This window comes from Strix aluco, chromosome 1, assembly GCF_031877795.1.
Source record: "Strix aluco isolate bStrAlu1 chromosome 1, bStrAlu1.hap1, whole genome shotgun sequence".
NCBI lineage: Eukaryota > Metazoa > Chordata > Aves > Strigiformes > Strigidae > Strix > Strix aluco.
This window is the reverse complement of record NC_133931.1, coordinates 40,290,130-40,310,065: the sequence shown is the minus strand read 5'-3', so window position 1 is coordinate 40,310,065 and position 19,936 is coordinate 40,290,130. Positions and strand designations below refer to the sequence as shown.

The following is a 19,936-nucleotide window of genomic DNA, read 5'->3' as shown; positions in this document are numbered from 1 at the left end:
AAAGGATTGGAGGGAGGTCACTTCTCTCAGAAACCTGATGTTTGCACAGAGACTTTCTGATGATAATGATTTTGAACAACCAAAGCTTGTAGGTTGCAGCCAGCCAAGGAGTTCGTATCTCAGGGAGAGCAAAACATCACCGCTGACCTGTGGTCATACACGTCAGCCAACAGCACCTGTGTTCATCCAGGAAGCCTTCAGGCCAAGCTTGCACTGTGCCCAGCACATTTTGCAGTTTCTCATTAAGCCCTAAACAACTTTCAGCTTTGATGATCTTCCTGCTGTGTTTTCCTTTCCCCCACAACTAATTTCAGACGTTCATGTTCAGTGAGATACAGGAATAGAAGCAACCCAGCTTGCAGTCACCCTCACTTAAGAGAGCTGGATATAAACATGTTTCTGAGCTACAGTTTACACCAAAAATTAGGACACTGGAGACAATTTAGCCCAGTTTGCTAGAGCTGGCTGCAAAGAGCATAGCAGATTCCTAAACTAACTCTGAAAAATAGCCTCCAGTTAATTTATGTCCCTTACCATGCTGCTGCCTGTTCCTGTGACCGAGTCTACCCCTCCTTAGTTTTAGCATGTGACTTTCACTCTGTCTGCTCCACCAGACACTCCCTGATCTGGTCTCACCTAACCTGACCTATCTAGAGCAAACTGTGTCACCCTGGTCACACACATGTGTGGGCTACTTCCAAATCAGTGTGTCAGTGCTCTTTGTATCATTATTTTTTAATCACCTTTCGAATTCCTCTCTTCTCTCTGTACCTCTTCAACCAAGCCCCTGAATACACCTGCTGTTTCTCTATCAATATAATTTATCTATCTTTTTTTTCTGAAGGGAGCCTCAGTCTTTACATTAAGTATGAGAAACACTTTTAAATCAACAGGGGCACATGCCAACCAAAAAAGCAGCACTGGGATATGGTGTCAATCCAACGGAGTCACTGTTTCTGGGAAATTTTCTGTTCCTAAATTATTCTGAACTGGTTCAGCAAAGGGTTTCTTGTAAAAAGGTAGTGAAGAAATCCCCCTTTTGCCCCAAGGTTACAAGTTATTTTGTTAGACCAGATGATATGACAGCATGATTCTATCAGGACAAATCAAAGTTTACTGAGCAAATCTGTGTTCTATAACCTGATTTATTGGTGCCATCTGCCAACACCCATGAACAGATGCTCTGTAGGACCTCACTAATGTGCAATAATGACTGGGAGAAACCCACTGCAAATGACTGAATTTTAAAAGTTATCGAGTGTAGCGGGAGAGATAACAAACATAATGAAAAATGTCTAGGAGAATGCATCCCAATGTTCATTTTTCAGTTTCATTTCCCTGACAGCAGTACTTCAGAGCATACTCATCTACATATGTGGGTATGCAGTGTAAAAATAAACCAAGCACTCATATTTTCTTGTGATTTTTCTCCAGTCCTTCGCTACTGTATGCTTCAAAGAAAAGAGAGTGTTTTGGTGTGAGCAGTTATAATCACAGCTTACCCAAAATCAATGAGTTCTTCACGACTGCAAGAATTCTTTTTACAGTCGTATTGGAGCAGGTCAGCACTGCCATACTGCTAGCACTAATGTCTTTTTTTAATGGTTTTCCCCTACTCTGCAGCTATTTCCAAGCCCTGCGTACTCTGAGGGTATGCCAAGGTAGAAGCAAACGAGTTTGCAATTATTGCCACTGGCAACATTAATTTTGCATTCCCGTCTCTTCAAAAACACAGGGGAGCAAAAAGAGATAACATAAAGATGAGCAACTTGTCCAGACGGAGGTTTGAAATGTGCCCGGGCTCAGAGCAGGCTCCACAGCGGGTGAGTGGGAGCATCCCTGACTCCCACAGCCCCAGGGACTGCTCAGAGAGCTGCAGGAGCAGCCCAGTCCCAGGGTCCCTGCAGCCCCCAGCCCTGACACTGCCTCCCACCACCTCCTGCCCATGGGATTTCCCTAACTAAGCACTGATCTCTTAGGCTGCATTAAAATCAGAAGCTGAAGCTGTGGCGATGGGGGGGACACTTTTATCTTCTCTCCTAGCACCTACTATAAGACAGCCTGCTCCATCTGCACCAAGGGAGTTACATGGTGTTCATTCAAACACACTCAGGGATGTGTTTTTGATAGACAGAACCTATCTAATACCTGACAAACTTGTAAGACAACAACTTTCAACCACTGCCACTCTTTCAGAGCCTGAATTTGGATCCAGAGATGGAGACCAGAAAGCCTCCTTCCCTTATCGTGCCAATCCATTAAAATCACACACTCACAGAAACTCTCCATGGAGAAACTATCACTGAACTATTAATAAAACCTTCCTGAACTATTAGTACGGTCTGTGGAAGCTGGAGCTTTAATCCACCACGGGGATTGATTATGTAAGTGCACAGGCATGAAGATGCTGTTTTTAACCTCAGTTTAAATGACCTTTCAGTTTAAACAGTTTTGTTTATGATTGATTGAAATCTTCCTGAATCTAAGGGAAATTATTTTCTTTCAAAGGGGATTATATTTTGATTTCCAGCAAACTGGCAAGTATGGTTGAGATTAAAGTGCATTTGGATGGCAAGATGTGTGTTTGTTTTTCTGACTGCAAGGGGTAGAAGTTATGAAAGCATTTTAAAAATGTTTGTGTCACAAAATTCAGATGTCCCATAACCTAGAAATATGTTATGACTTGTTTTTTAAGCTCAGGTCATTGGTCTATGAAGAAAATTAATGCGTTTTGAAAAGATTGACCCTGAACACCAGGTTGGATTTATTCCTAATTTTGGTATTCCAAAGATTGTTTTGCTTTTCTGCTACACTTTAGTGTGTGAGCTGCTGGAAGATCATCTTGATTTTAGCTTTCAGGCAGTTCCAAACAACAACACAGTAAAAGGTTTCTGATGCATACTCATGCCAAAAGAAATAGATGTCATGAAGGCAAGAGCAGGCAGAAATAATGAAAAATTGTCTCTCATTCACCTCGTAGCTATCACTCCCGAGCTATTCAGTGGAACATTATGTACGGACGGTTTTAGGTCCCAGGCTCATTTCAGTTCAGAAATTCCCCTTAGCAGGCGGTCTGAGTGGAGAAGGAAAACAATGATCTCCATAACATTTTCCTCTGATCTGCAAGCTTGGAGACACTTCTGCAATCTGAAATGAAAGAGGTATTGAGGCCTGTATGGATTTTGGGGTGTCTGTGCCAGCTCCACTGTGGCACTCAGGTGTTCATTTTTTTCTCTTCTTTGAGGACAGTGTGAAGGGGAATAACTTAAAACAGTAAAGAAGCAAATACATAAAGTCAAAAAAAGAAAATTCAGGCAAAAGAAAGGTTTCATTCAATCAACAGGAACAACTAAAACCCTGTGTTTGGATGATTTTCTCTCTCTAGGTTTGCCTACAGTTTCAGGACAGTGCCACTGCAGCATGGTTAGATATATAACTTGTTTTAGCTCACTTCAGGTCCCAATGGAGAAGACCTGGTCTGACTCTGGAGTGAGCTAGCTGCCCAAGCAGGTATCTGGAGTTCTTTCACTCTTTCTTCCCTGCTATTGCTGAGTAGCAAGTTAGCGAGGTTAGCACTGCACTGAATGTATTTATTCACGCTGCAATTTCATCTCTGAGCAACACAGTAAAATGTCCAGTCTGGTTTTCAGATAAAATGAAAGTAGTGCACCCAAATAATTAGACCAATTCCTGCATGCTATATTTTTATTTATGGCATTGGAATAAAATGTAAATATATCCTCAGGATTGGGTATTTTTAACACGGAATCAGTTTAAGAAAAGGCTGCATGATCCCAGGGTCCTTTTCACAGTAGGCTCCAAAAAATGTACCTCATTATAAAATACACCTTCCCAAGGAATCACAAGACATGAGAAATCAAAAGAGAATTCCTAAAAGCAAAAGCTCTCCAGCAGAAAATCAATTTCTGCTACTTTCACCTTGCCCCAGGGAAAGCAGCAGAGACACTAAGTGGGGTGTGGGAAATGTCTCATACATCTTCCTGGAACTGCACAAGGCAGACCTCCAGACGGGAGCTTTTCTTTCCAAGACAGCTCTGCTCTAATTAGGGACTTGTGCAAAATTGGTATGTTGCGGTTCCAAACAGTGTCTGGATGATTCCCATATCAAATTTCTTTGTTTTTTAAAAAAAAAAAAAGTCTTTGTCCTTGTTCTAATTGACAGCCTTGCAAATGCAGGTGGACTGAGGGATGAAGGTCAAATTGAGCTTATTGTGCTTAATAAGACAAGGAACAAAAATTAGCAGAAAGTTACCTACAAAAAGGTGTTCTTTGGTGGTCTTTTTCCCTGGCCATCGTGTTGCCTTTTCAAGGGTCTCTGTGCATTTTTGAGTGTACCTTCAGAATGAAGAGAAAGAAATTGCCTTTATATAAAACTGTTATATGAGGGGCTTTCCTGTGACATGTAATCTACTGATGTACCAGACAGAATCTAGTTTTTGGACTCAACAATCTATGTTGGGTGGGCATAAAATTCATTTTCTATATAGGAAAGTACATCCTTCTTCTTAGCCGACATTTTCCAGATGCAGTCTGCCACTTTAAACCTCTGGCTGGTTCCTATAATTCTCATCATTCAGACCTTTCTGGGTAATGTGGTATCATTAAGGCTGGTCAACATGTTCTAAAACATTCATGTTCCCCCTTGGAAATGAAGTCTGACCGAAATTTCTCACTGAAGATTGTGATTAATATCATCTGTGCATTCCAGTGAGAAGGCAAAATATTTTTTCTTTTTTGGGTCAGTATAAACCTCTGTGTCTTATAGTTATTCCCCTGTTTCCCATCTCTCATTTCTTCACTGTCTTTTGCTTCAGACTCAGACTGTATCTTCTACACTGACCTATGCTGCTATGGTACAACCTGGGACAGCTGTGTCAACTCAGGCCCAAAGAGCAAAGGAGTCCAAAACTTTTCCCTTAGAAATACAGTTTGTGGGATGGCAGCTGGCTTGACAAATATAGAATTAAAAAAAAAAAAATATATAGAACATTCTAATATTTCTTATTTTTTTTTTTTTTTAGAATGTTCTGTGCAAAGTTTCAAATCTTCAAATTTTCATTACCATGTGGGAAGAAAGCAACTGAATATACAAATTTTGTGTGAGATGGGCATTTTTGGCTCTGGTCTGCTGTAAAACTCAATTTTAGGTTACCACAGGGTAGAAAATCACTTTGGGCTTCACTTTACAATTCTGTTGGTGAAAGTTTTTTTCTAGGTGGTCTTAGACTCTCTACAACTGTTTCCCAGCACAACCCAGTTGAAGTCTCTGCAACCTGCAGCACTGCAGTAGTTTATATCACAGAGCTGAACCCCTAAACTCTAATGAATATTCCAGCAGCAATGGAAATACAGTCATCTTTACCGTGAATGAACACCTCAACAGAGCGTATGCTAGTCTTAAAAATCTCAGCTCATAGTTTATTGGTATGTAAAACTAGATCACCTGTTATGTTACACTGCTTGGCCTCCTGTGTGCTGGCCTGACTACCCACTAGTCTTGCACAGAGGATCCAATATTGAGGTTTGTAATGGTTTCAGGTTATCTGACATGTTGGAGGTGTAAGCAGCTTATACAACTGTAGAGCAAAAGAAAAAGTTATCACTTAATGTCTGTGGCCGCTCACAAACATTACACGAGTATGGCTTAAGATATCTACCAGAGCAATCCATGGCCAGTGCTAAAGAACATAGAGTCCTGCCAATCTGCCCTGGGTGGTAGGAGGTGGTGGGATGCCTACATAGTGCTAAATCTGGGGAAAAAAATGACCTTGGAGCAGCTCAGAAGCTATACCGAGCAGGTGTATAAAGGGATTTTCCATATCATCTTGCAAATCCACCCCATATCCCCACCAGCTGTGCTCAACCTCTGATGCTCTGGAGGAAGGTGAGAGAAAGCCCCAGGACACTCTGTGCTAATTGTGGGGGGAATGAACCTGCCTGAGTCCCAAAGCCAATGCCCTGAAGGAAGAGACCTGATTATGCTCTGTCTTTACATACTGAGCTGTAGGGAATAGGGGCAAATGCAGGATGAGGACTGCTTCATCAGAATCTCCCTTCACAGGGGAGAAACAGGCACCTCTCCTCTCACTGGAAGAGTATTTGCTCGCAGGAGCAGCGGTCATCCCACCATTTATGCAATGCAAAAAAATCCTAGGCTCTTCCCTGACTGACTGACATTTGTTAGATGACAGTGTAGGTGCGAAATACCCATCACAATATACAATAACCTTTAAAGACATGCCAGCAACCTCCTCTTTTATTAAGTATGCCACGCTGGCTGAGCGGAGTAGGACGCTATTGCAAACACCTCCCTGGCGGGACGCTACCTGCATGTTAATGCTGAGGGTGTTTGTGCACAGCCTGGCAGTGAGCGCTGGGCTCCGGCAGTTTCCATGGTGCCGTCATGGTGCTCTCTCGCTACACCTTCACTTATCAGCATTTCCCACCCATCCTCCTCCCCATAATATGCTGCTTGCTCACCCCGAAAGGTCAGCCATTGTAATGATGATTTTAGCAGGGGGGAGGCAGGGAGGCCAAAGGGTGAAAAGGTGAGCTGTGTGCAGCAATGTGCGTGGGAACCGGCGGCTTGCCTTACGCTGCACAATGAGAAATTAGAAAGCTTCCCCTCAAGAGAGCGGTGCTCATCAACCCCCTCTCACTTCCCATCCTTGCCAAGTCAGATACCCTGATGGAGTTAAAAAATGTTCAGGCAACATGGCTGGAGAGCCTACTTTAAATCATCGGCAATTGATGCATTAGTGCGTGGAGGGAAGAAGGGACTGCATCTGCTAACAGAGGAAACTGATGCAAACGTTTCCAGGCGTCTTTCTTTTTCCATCTCCCTCCTGCCCCCTCCCAGCAAGCCCAGTGTTCGTTTGCAGCTGGAAAGAGGCAGACTTCTTCTGACTTTCATCCTATTGACTGCCAGACTAAAGCACTGCATCTATTAACTGCCTTCCTTTTCTTTCTTTCTGCAGGACAGCTTTCCTGCCCGCTTTGGAGGAGTCCATTTTGTCAACCAGCCCTGGTACATCCATGCCCTGTACACGCTAATCAAACCATTCCTCAAAGACAAGACAAGGAAAAGGGTAATTAGACCGGGACGAGCGGGATAGGAAGCTTCAGAGCTGGAGTAGCTGAATAGTTGCCTGGTTTCTTTTCTTCCTTCTTTTTCTCTCTGCATTTTTCATTTGGCCTCAGAGAATTGCAGCTGTTATTAAAAGTTAGAGTTTGCAACGGTCTGGATTGAATCAATAACTCAGCCAGGGACCAGAAAGCTGTTATCATTAACAAAGCGTAGATACATTTTAATGGGACATGCTCAGGGATAGAGAGAATTGGCAATGTGGAGGGATGATCAGGCCTGGCTGAGGTCACCTGCAGTGAGGGAAACTTTAGCTCAACTCTTTTTGTGGGAGTAAAATTTCCTATTTCATTCCTTCAGCAAGTTGACTGTTCTCACATGATGGTAACTCACTCGTTTCCACAAAAAATGCCCATGCCTGAAAGCTGTTTGCTCACACTGCAGAAGAGGCAGGTCTTCCCCACTGAAACCCATGTGAACTGTGGTTCTGCAGTCAGCTTAGCCACTTGTTCTCTGCAGTCTACCAAACAACCACTGGATCATTCCTCAGGAGGCCCCAGAGCCCACCCTGGGATGTGTCCAACCAGGCAGGACAAGGGTAGTACCAGCCTGAAAGCAAAGAGGTATTAGAGAGACAAATGTTGCTGAAGCAGCGCAAAGTGGTGGCACAACCTGGTACACCCCTGGGAAACATCATTCCTGGGGTGCAGGGCTGGGTTGCCCTCTCAAATGCTGAGGACTTACTCTTCACATCTTCTTTCAGTAAGCTGCACTATCTCCCTTTTCTTCTAACTGCTCTTTGTACAAGCCTCTATCCTCTTACAGTAGCAATAATCAGTCATTATTCCTAACTTCCACTTTCCCTGATCTGGTACTCAAGAAAGAAAGTGTCATGTGACAAAAGCAAGAGAATGGGGGTTTTCAGAAGTGTTTATAGTGCCAGACTAATTCTTCAGCTGCACACCCCAAAGCTAATCCCCCCGTCCTGCCTGCCTGAGCCAGCCCTGAGCGCTTCAGAAATTCCCACCTGAAACTGCAGCATCAACTAATGATGATCCACACCTCATTAGTGCTGTTATTATTGTACTTAATGAAGTAAGGAATTGATGATGACTTTGAACTTTCTTTTCGTTTGTTAAAGATCTTTCTTCATGGTAACAACCTGAACAGCCTTCACCAGCTAATACACCCTGAATGCCTGCCCTCTGAATTTGGGGGGACTCTTCCTCCATACGACATGGGGACATGGGCTCGAACATTACTTGGTCCCGACTACAGCGATGAAAACGAGTACACCCACACCTCCTACAATGCCATGCATGTGAAGCACGCATCCTCCAACTTGGAGAGGGAGGCCTCGCCCAAACCCATGAAAAGGTTAGTGCTGCCTTTGAAATCATCTGTTATTTGGCTCTATGAGCAGGTTTGGCATAAATCTAGCAGGAAGGGCTCATCTGGTTTGGAGAGAGGCTGTAATTTGGCACACGTTGGCAGTAAGAGGCACTTCACCCTGGACTGTGCTCACGGTGTGGTGCGAGAGAGGAAGCCTCTCTGTGGAACCGTAATTACTTGTCTGATTACTGTGCACGAAAACAAGGGGAAATTAATGAGCCCCTGCACAGAGCATTACAGAAAGTACGGCGTAGTGTGGCCAACAGCACCACTTCAGTGCTGGTCCCTATTACTTGCTGCTGCTTTGCTGCTGCTAACCCCAGTTATCAATAAGGGTTTTACCTCCTTGGAAATGCAGCTTTTGTACGATGAACACCACTGCCATCTAAAGGGAAAATGGGTTAGTCTCCTCCCGCTGCTTCTGGTCCCTCTTTCTCTGTCCAGCTCTGCTAAGGCAGCAGAGCTGCTCTTTCAAGATCCTTGATTTTAGATCTAGTGGTTGTGCATTCAGCTCTGAATGCTTAAAATTACACCTCTCAAGAGTATCACCCTCAGTAATTTGCACTGGTTGCGGGGATGGGTGGAAGAGGGTTGGACACCTGGCACAGGTTTGTGGGTGGTACGGCAGAGCCAACACCAGCTGCAGTGAGCGATGGCGAGGTTGGCTGCCATGCAGGAGCGTAACATCTGCACTCGCCTCACCCTCTGTGCCCCATTCCACAAAACTGCTTTCCATGCAGATCGCAGTGATGCTTTCACTCACTGCTGCCACTTGATGAGTGTGGTGGTCACAGACGCGACATCACTATGTGTGACAGGGAGCGGCCATCATTTTGTCACTGCAAAATCAAAGCTGACAACACAGACAAGTCATAATGTCATGCAACTAATTTTAAAAGTCTTTCATCTTCAAAGAAAAAAGAAATGGATTCTTGATTCACAGCTCCCTCCCAGGTCAGAGGGATGCCAGGTTGCTGCAGCTGCAAAGTAAATCCTCGTGTGGGAAACGCTCCCACGTACGGGTGACGTTAAGTGCTGTGAGTCCCACGACTCACAGGGCCAGGAGACCGCAGGGCTACGACTCTTTGCACGGTTGCATCCACAGCATGAAGAGGAGTGGCCATCTTCATAGTCAACAGTTCTCAGTACTGACTGCCATCCAAGACTGGGAGCCTGGATGAATTTACAGAGCCTGTCCCAGAAAGCTGATTTTAAAAGAACTTTTTTTTTTTTAATTTAAATATTAGTAGTGGAACACACCGAATGATTTTAGAAAAATGTTAACTAAATATTCCATTATTATTAAAACATATCAAGAATATACAATTTATGTAGCTTCACAGAAAGAAATCTGCAGTTTTCAAAGCTCTGAAGCGTTAAAAGCTGTTCACAGGTAAATCTTTGCTGAGGATTAGATCCTTGACTGCAAAGAAGGGAGGGTCTTATCATACCCTCAGGGGAGAACCTCATCTTGAAAATGAGTTCAGTGCCAGAAAACCCTGCCTCAAGGCAAAGCCTTCTTTTATAATCTGTTCACTAATACAAAAGTGCATTAATACAAATATGGTGAGTGAATGAATCTAATTTGTCATGTTGCCTCTGGGCAGACTAGATCTAACTTTTAGCCTAATTTCGTTACCTTAGCGGTTAAGTGAACCATCTGATCTTGTACCCCGTGGTCATTACTAGCTGTTAGAGGTGAAAAGTTCACAGCTTCAACAGATTTTCTCCTATGAGTATTTGCTTTGATTCTCCTTCCCCTGAAATTATGGTTTGGCCTAACTTGAGGTAAAAGCCTATGCTTAGGAAGAATAATTGTGTGCTTTATAAGATTTATTAGACCAGATTTATACCTAAGGGCTATTAAAAGGTCTACAGACTTCTACCAGCATTAGCTGTCTTTATATATCCCTCCTCCTTGCCTCTTTAGGTTCATACATCACCAATACAATGAGAGTCTCAGGCCATGGATGAGATTCCTGTGTACTTCAGGGAGGTTTACACTAGGCATAGGTGATTTTCTAGCATTAGTCTTCATCTTCAATATAATTCTCTCACAATTGCCCTATCATTTTTTCCCTTATGAAAGCAATTTTGCAGTTTCATTAAAAATCTCTCCTCCTCCACTCACAGCGTAAAAATCTTTAAACTCTTGAATAAACATGGTAATTTTGTAAGTATTTCTATGCAGAAATGTTGAGTTTAACAAAAAAAAGGTGACTGACCTTTTCTTTAACGCTTATGTTCCTCTGAAAGGGGTAAATATATGAAGACTGAGCCTTGGGTTTCTGTAATTTAAGGATGAAAAACCTTGCTGAAAAATTATGGGTCTTCTCTTTGACTTCCCATATATCACTGCAGGTTTACCTGTCCAGTAATTAGCTGCAGGGGAAGGCAGTGCTTATGGGAGGTGGATTTACCCCAGAGGCTGCGTGGATGGTTGTTGTTCCCCCTCCGGAGAACCGTCCTGCTGTGTGACAAGGTGCAGGGTTGTAGGTTGCCCCTCTTGGTTCTGCTGCCTCTTGCTGTAAAGCCATGCAAGCATGTCCTCACTAGAACTGCCATTGGGCCAGTGCTGTGTTAAAACTTTCTTAATCTCAGAGCTCAATACTGCTAGAATAGCTTGGAGTCTTGCACTGTGAAAAACCAGAAATGTCCCAGTGAAATGTAGTACTGCCATCCAACACCTAGAGAGAGGCCCACCGTGGGCATAACCTACTCCAAATAGTGTCCAGCAATTTCAGTAACAGAGATGCTGAGAAATCAAGATAGGAATTACAGATCTGGAAGAAAAATGCCAAGAAATTGAGTCAGAAAATAACTGACCAAAATACTTTTGTAGCCACTTAATCTATGTTAGAAAATGAATGCAGAGGGGAAGAAAGAGGTCATTTTCAAGATGTGACTGAAACCAAACTGAAGTCATCACCTGAAAATTAAAATGTCTCAAAATACAGACCAGGAGAAAATGTAGCACCAAACAGCAGTGCGAGGGAGTGAAACGGGAGCATCTACGTTCCCATACACTGGCTTCAGGACTGACAGCAGTGCCTTGGCTCCCATCACCAGGGTAGATGAATATAAATTGAAAGAAATTCACCTGAGAGTTGCAAGGAGGATGAGGAGTGTGGAGAGCATATTTTGCCAGCAAGAAACTATGGAAGACAGTGGTTTTTTTCAGCCTCACAGAGCAAAGGTCGAAATGGATATGATCATGCTCTACAAATACAAAAGGAGATAAAAACTGGGGAGAGAAAAAAGGTATTTGAGAAAAAGGACAACTTAGGTAAGTTTGCTAGTCATCAGGGGAGTGAGTTACTGAAACAGCTTGTCAATATGACAACCTAACTGATACATGAGTGACAAGTCTGATACGAGGTGGTTACTGGTGGTCACAGGAGACTAGACCTGCCCCTCAAAGTCTCATTAGGTTCCAATTTCTGCTCCCCTCAACAACTATGGGACCAGAACGTTATCAGCTCCCCAATCACAGGGGTAATTTTTCCCTGTGACTTGAAATTGTACAAGATTTGTTCTCAAAAAAGAGTCTTTGTTTACTTCAGAGAATGGAGGCGTTGCAGATGGAGAAAGGATTGAAAATCCTCTTAGAAAAAAATGTCACTGACTCTAGTTAGCAACAGGATCTCAAAAAGCTTGAGATTTGACAAGTTTCTATAATGTGGAAAATCTTTAATCAAAACCAGCGCAATTGTCATTTTTCCACCAGTGACCACGGAGAGTCCCACTGGGGCAAAATGAAAACAGTGGAAATTGCACTCCCATCTGCAGTATTATCTCACACCCTGGGAAAAATCCCAAAACTCAAGTTCTGTATGAGCAGATGGGAAACAAAGCAAAACAGCTGATGACTCCACATAATGAGTCTTAATGGCCAGGGGAAAAAAAAAAAAAAAAGGCAACAATAACAAAATCCATTCAGAATATATCTGTTCATTAAGATTCAGCTCAGTGAAGTTCGAAATGGGCAAAGTAATAAACATGCAAACCAGCATGAACACAGTAATAGCAAAGTCAGTTCAGTCCAAGAGCTTGGCCACCTCCATTTGATAATTTTGGGAGCAGCAATGGCAACACAAACTTCCCCTGTCTTGGGCTATCTTTTCTGAATGGTCTGCATCCAGGCAGGGAGCCTGTCACTTATGAGCTATGGGATTTGAGAGCAGTGTAAACGGTGTGAAAATTCGGAACACAGGGAAGAAAATCACCTCCCTTTCAGCTGTGGCCAAACCTTCTGTGAGCCCTGATGGTCAGAAAGGGGCCTTGGGTTGCTTTAGTCAACAGGGAGCTAACACAAAAGCAAAGCATTTGCCTGAGGCACTCGTGCTGGCTTTTGTTGACGAGCTGTTGTTTTTGGGAACAGCTGGAGGTTTTATCTGGGTGTGCAGTGTAATGAATAGTTATGGTGGATGGTTAAGTCTAGCAGTTAAAGAGTCAGACTGTTCTCCACATATCTCTGTGCCAACAGGGCACAGTCTTTTGGCCAGCCACAGTGGGAGAAGGATTCCCGTAGCTATTTGAGTACCTAACTCATCGAGCAAGCATCCCCAATTGGAGAGACGGATTCAGTGACTGGGGAAGATGTGAAGGAGCTCAGTGCTTTGAAGAGTTTCTTTTTTTCCCCGGTGTCACCCTACTCTTCCACTTGGGTAACCTGCAATAGCACATTGCCTCCCTGTGACTTGCTTTTCTTTACAATATCTGGCTTTCTGCAGCTGCATCTGAGTGAATTCTTGATGTCTGAACTTGATCTTCAGTCCAAGGGACTAAGACTGTACTCTGCCTTTGCTTGTTCCCTGTGCAGTCACCAAGCACAGCCTGGGAGCTGACTGTTCCTTCTCTGCCCTTCCAGGCATCAAAAGAGCACTCGCTTTTAACCTGCTGCCAGTGCAAACAGGTCTGAAAACCTAGTGCAATTTAAAATTGCCCTGCAGAGAAAGGAATCATACATCTACATATTTATTCTAGCCAAACAACATGTGCTAAAAAAATCAAAGTTTAATTAAGGATGACTTTAATCAAATTTGGTGTTAAAAATTATTCTTAGGATAACGTGGATTGCAAGAACATTACCATCACCAAGTCAAGCTCATTAGAGACTCAGGAAATTCAGAGTTAGGGTACAACTTTTAAAGTAAAACTTCAAAAGTAGAGCCAAGCACGCTAATTTTGAAAATGTACAATTCATGCATCAGGACACCATTAGCTTTTCCTGCTGTGAAGTAGAAATATGAGTGACTAAAGATGCAATGACCTGCCTAGTTGTTCATCAAAAGCCCCCATATTAGGCATTTTGAAAATGCAGCAAAAAAACCTGTTGGAATGCATTGCCCCACGTTGTTGAGTCAGAGCATGTGGATTTTTACGTCCTAGATTAGAGTGAAAGGATTTTCAAGTACAGATTAGGGCTTGCCATTATTGCCTCCTGATGTGTGCGGTTTCTAAAAGACTGATCTTCAAATGAATTTGATGCTGAAACTAATTGCTGGTTCTCAGAAATGGGATCCTGCTCCCAGAAGGAATGGTATCACAACTGGTATACACTAATGCCAACTGGAACAGTTTTAGATCCAAAAGGGGTCATTCGTGGGGGTGACTTATGTAAGGTTTTTATTTATTCAGACTGGTTCCTCCATATGCCCAGCTGGGCTGTGCAAGGCAGACCTTTCTAGTTGTTATCCTTGGTGTGACCTTAATGTTCCTTTGCCATATGTTTCTGCTTTTATGGGTCATGTTTTATGCCGGTTCACAGTCAGCACCAATTTACTGCAGAAGCAGTAAAATACCAGCAAATAAAAATCGGTATGAAAATGTGTGAAAACTTCTCACTGCTCATGGATGGCACCTGGGTTGCTCTGCTTGTAGCTGGGGTGCATTTCCACACGTGCTGAGGGAAAAGGGAAATACTCTTTGTAAGCTTTCAGTTAAAGTAGCTCTATAAAATGTGAGATCTATGGTGAAAGACTTATAGTCACTGTTTTATTATGACTTATTTCAAGCAACAGAGAATTTCTGAATGCTTCTGTGGAAGTGATTCCCCCATATGCAGATTATTAAAGAGACGTGTTTTGATAGTAAAGCAGGTGTCCCAGGGACATGCATAACATGTAATGTATGCATTATCTAGCAATGTAGATTATTAGCTGTTGGACAGTTTTATAGCTTTTGACTGGAATTCTGCTAATACGTCAGGGAGAAATGGAAAGGAGCTGGTGGATCTGGCACGTTAGCAGGTCCCAGGGAGGCTGCAGGGGAGATGGTGCAGAATATCCTCAGGAGCCAGGAGTGAGAGAAGCCGAGGAGGAGATCAAAGTCGCAAAGCCACAGCTGAACCAAGAACAGGAGGGACAGGTAGCTTGGTGCTGGGGGTCCCCTGGGCCAAGGCAGGAAATGGGTTGCTCTCTGAGGGCATTGGCAGCACGGTTTTCATCTATTTACAGCACTCAGTTATCAGTGACCAGTGCACGGGTGCACAAACACAGGCTGGAGGTGGGAATGGCAGAACCAGCGCTGTTCAGGCTGCCTAAAATATTGCATTGTAAATTATGTTTTCAGCTGGCTATAAATTTGCCAGAAGTTTAGTAGTTTAGATTAGAGACATGACACTTAATAAAACAAATGGTTTTACACTGCTCATGTCTTTTGCTGCCCTGTGAAAAATCCACCTACATCTGGCTGAGTTACAAGCATTTGAAAAGGCAAGTCACACATGCCTTGTAGAAACATATTTAATTTTAGCATTTAATGACCCTAACGATTGCCTCATGCTTTGGCTTGACCTCCCAGAATAAATAAACTTGGTCAGCTCAGGTTGATGGTTCAACGCCCACAATGCACATCTCCGGTCTAGGCCACGGGGTGCAGAGGGCTTTTGTAATTACAGCTTTTACTTGTGATCACAAGAACTTTCTCTGCACTAGGCCAGGCTGTAGCAAGACATGGACCTGGGATTTGGCAGACTGACACCCCATGCTCTTGGGGCTGCCTCTTCCCTGCTTTTGGCAAGAGAACTGGAGAGACGAGAATTCAAAAGAGAATCCAGCTGGCATACTGGGAACAGGGGTCATTTGGGATGGGAGCCCTAGGCTGGACTGAAAGATGGGTCAGGCATAAAGGACTAGAAGCAGCTGGACTAGGAAGCATACTTGGTGGGCAAGCAAATGCTTAGTGGGAGAGCTGACGGAGACCAGGAATGATCATTCGGTTATGCCTGTTGGGTGCAGCCCTGGAGAAGCAGATCCCACTCCCCCTCTCTCCCCGAGCCCCTGTGTCGGCTTGGCAAGTCGCTTAAACCAAACTTCACACAGATGGTGAGATTGCACGTTGCTTATTTTCAGCCTGCCAAGCTATAGACTCTGGGGTCTAATTTCCAGAAATACTCAGCGCTCACCTGCAACAGAAATCAATGGGACATGTGCTCTGAACGCAAAGCTGCCATGTAATGCTGAGCGCTCTGCAAAATCAGACCCTTGGCACTGGGAAATGGGCACCCCACATTAGAGAAATACTTGGACCCTAATCTCACTGTGCTTCAGCTCTCCACATGCAAAATGGAAATAAAAACCCCCCTCACAGTCATGCTATGGCAATAAATGAATTAACATTTAAGAGGCACACAAGTACCGTGTTGATGAACTCCACAGAAAAGCTCAGGAGGGAATTAACAAAGGCTACCTTCAGAGCAGGCTTGGAATAATATGCAGCAAATGTGTCACAGAGCCACATGCTGAACCACTAGAAGAAAGCAAAATAAATAGCCACTTACTAGCTCGGCACTGTCTACCCTGAGCAGTGAGGGAGGAAAGAGCCCTCTGAGAAAGAACAGTGCGTGCTCCTGGGGCTGGGGCACAATGCGGGGTCACAACGCCCCCACGTACTCAGCCGAGTGACTGCTGCTCCCACAACCTACATTTTGCCTTTTTCTGCTGCAGTGGTGCTTGACTTTCCAGCCTAAATAGTACATCTGCAGGGCTGCTTTCACGCTGCTGTGCTGTTCTTGTTAAGGACAGGAAACTTCTGATGTAGGACAGGCGAGTAGGAAGACTGGTATGACACCCTTTGCTCTCGGGGCTCCATCTTCCCTGTTACTGCCTGTTTTGCTGATTAAGGATACCAATTAAAACTCAGACACCAGAGTGAAGAGAGTAGGCGTATTTTACTAGTGATAACCAAATAATGTAACAGAGTAATACAGAAAACATGCAGTAAGAAAAGCCAGAATAATGCACCTAAAGCAACAAATAGGAAAATACAGGCTAATGCATCAAATCATTACTACATGAGAGAGAGAATAGTGATTAAGAAAGATACATGCATACTTTACCATCATCCAGATCTGCAGACGCTGGGGAGCCCCGGTTACAGCGAGGATTTGGAGAGCCTTTCCTGGCAAGTGAGATATCCTACATGATGTGTCTGTAGGTGAGGCATCCAAAGTCACTGTGAGCGGGTCCAGCTTTATATACTAGAGATCGGCAAGCCAAAATAACTGGCACCTTTGTTTTGAGTGGAAAATTTCTGGTTTCATTCTCCTGTTGGATTCCACCCAAAGCCTGGCCAGGGCTTGGGGGGGGAAACCAAGGGAGTTTCTAACAAGGCCAAATATGTGGGTTCTCAGCCTTGAACAAGGCTAAACAAGGGAAGTTGGATACATTCTCTCAGCATTTCATCCTCACTACTGATTATATTCTAAGCTGCATCTTTCACTAGTGAGCTTACATACTTTGTTAATGATTACATACTAAGTTAGCAGCTTCAGCTTGGGGCCTGTTGTTCAGGCTTCAGTATTTCAATGCTTTAGCACTTTTTACATCAGCATAAGTGGGTTGTTATAACTTAGTACAATACCTACTAGTACAATGGTTATCAGTTATAAAATATACAGGATTCATCTATAGGTCAACTCTGGCTTGGGCCTGTTGCCCAAGCCTTAGCCTTCACTGCCACACAGCAGTGAAGAGGCCATGACTCGGTGGCAAATCTGGTTGAGATATTGGGAATTGGAATCAGTGGAATAGGAGCAAAAAAGGCAGACTGAAAGATGAAGCAGGTGTAAAGGATGGGAGTGTCTGAGCAAAGCGATTGGAAGCTGTTGGGCTAGAAAGAGTGCTTGGTGGGCAAGGAAATGGGGATAAGCAGGAAAAGCATGAATGGTGATGACAAGTCCATGTGTGTGTGTGTGTGTGTGTGTGTGTGTATAATATTCATAAAGTGGGAGCAGAAAATTTTCTTCATTACCTGGCCTAAACTTCTTTTGTTTGGATATCATATCTTGCACACTTCTTAGCAGCTTTTGCTGAATCTGCTGTAAATTGATGTTGACTGCTGCTGCAGTGTTGTGTTTATTTGGTTCCATGACTAGGTGACATATTGCACCCCAGGGAATTAAGGGTCTTCCAGGAACTCCTGTCTGAAACAGGTGCTCCTATCCCTTCTATATGAAAAAAAGCATTTGGAGGAGTCAGTCTGTAGCAGAGAAAGAAAATGGAGAGGACAAACTCCCACCCATGCCTTTCCTCTACCCTGAACCTGCGGTGTGACCAAGGCAAGATCTTGACACTGAAGCTCAGAGCACTTAGGAGCAGGAGACATCAGACACATCCACACTGATGAAAAAAGACCAAGCTGTGCAGTCTAATTTCAAGGTTGGTGGCACAGACTGACTCCTGTCTGTATTGCTCAGGGATAGCCTCTGCTAGAGGAGTTTGGCTCCATTTGCCCTGCATAGCGCCTGGCTCTTCCTCTCCTCTGGGTCTCAGTGGCCTTAAAGCATAAGACTATGTTCTATGCCAAATACTTAAGCATTTCTGTATGCTTTCCCAGTTCAGAGTGTCTACAGTAAGCTGAGAGTTATGTTGTAACACCAGAGAACTGTTTTTACAGCAAGTGCCAAAGGATATGGGCTGCATTCCCTGGGGTGTGGCTGAAGGGATGGGTCAGGACAGGGAGCACAGCCATGTGGGCCATGGTTAGAGCCAAATGCAGTGCAGTGTCACCCCTACCACTCTTTGGTGCAGACCCTGCAGTAAGCTGTGCCCAGGGTTTGCCGTGGGGAGATGCAGCTGGGGGCAGCTGTTGGGAAAGGAGGGGCATTGAGAGAGCTGGTGGGCACAGGGAGGAGGAGGCATCTTGTGCTGGGGTTCACTCTGCAGCAGCTGCCTCTTTAGTGGTGTAGATGCACTCACTGTGACTTCACACATGCAGTTAAGCACAGATCTGGGCCATGGTCACTTGGCTTTGATGTGCCAAGGCACTGCTTGGAGACCTCTCCCTTGGATGTACTAACCATCAGGAAGGAAGGTGGTCACTGCTGCCATGGTGGCCACAAAGCCAGCTCCTGTTTGGGAAGCACAGCAGCTTGTCACCATTGTCCTGTAGGCTAAGCACGGGACTGGCACTAAGGTTAAGCCAGAGTTTTCATGCTGCTTTGCCCTCTGACTCACCACGTCGATGGATCACTTACCCAGCTCAGCTGTGCTCCTAGACATGGACGCTGCTTCACCTCTTTGAAATGCTGCTATCGGTGTATCAAAGCTGCCCCTTTGGGCAGGTCTTTGTGGCACAACACCACACTGTCTTAATGCAGAGCTGTGAGCCAGCACAAGTGCAGAATCTGCAGAGTTGCCTTAGCAAGAGATTTCAGCATGGCTTATTAGCCTGGGCAGAGAGCCACACTTCATGGCTTCTGCGCTGGAGTTGTGCACCACTGAGCAGAGCTTGCCTGCATCTGCCTGCACCACCTGTGGGAGCATACATGTCTTTCAAGATGCCTTGCACATGCATTTCATTTTCAAGTGCTTTCAATAATAAAATAGTAACTTTTACCACAATTACTTCACACCTGCACATTGTTTCTGTAATACTGGGGGTGGGGTGGGGTGGAAATCCTTGGTTTTCCCACCTGATGAAGGCATACGGCAGAGCACACTCTGGACTGCTGCACTCTCCTCTGCAGTCTGATGGGGAGGGAGGAGGTCAGAGAAAGAAATGTCCCTCAGACCTTGTGAATACAAAAATTCACAGGTATGATTTTTAAAAAATGCTTATTATGTTCTGTAAAGAGAATGAATAATTGGGAGATGAACAGCCCTGAGGTGCTGGTGAAATGGGAAGGGAATTAGAGGGAAATGAGCAGATGGGAGGTAAGAGTAGATGAATAGAGTCACAGGATGTGATCTGATTGATTGGCTGCAGTGTGTCACTCTGAGAACTTAAAGCCTCCTGTACTTGGGGAAAAAAGCATGCCACTCTCCTCCTTCCTTCACAAAATCCCCCAAAGGAAGCCCAGCAAAAATGTAATATGTCCTCACTCCTGTGGGCTGCAGCACATCAGCATTGCTGTGATGTAAAGCATAAAAGGAGGGATCAGAGGACTGGAAGACATCTTTTAAGGCAAGCACGTCATGATACACTGGCAGTTAC

General features: G+C 44.2%; 1 protein-coding gene across 3 annotated transcripts in view; it reads left to right on the top strand.

Moving 5' to 3' along the window:
• CLVS1 (clavesin 1) overlaps window positions 1-19,936 on the top strand; it is a 110,928-nt gene that overhangs the window by 84,573 nt on the left and 6,419 nt on the right. For all 3 annotated transcript variants that reach the window (XM_074818495.1, XM_074818487.1, XM_074818505.1), the window contains 2 exons: window positions 6,999-7,109; window positions 8,247-8,482. In XM_074818495.1, coding sequence (XP_074674596.1) covers window positions 6,999-7,109; window positions 8,247-8,482 — 347 coding nt within the window. The remainder of the gene's footprint in view (window positions 1-6,998; window positions 7,110-8,246; window positions 8,483-19,936) is intronic.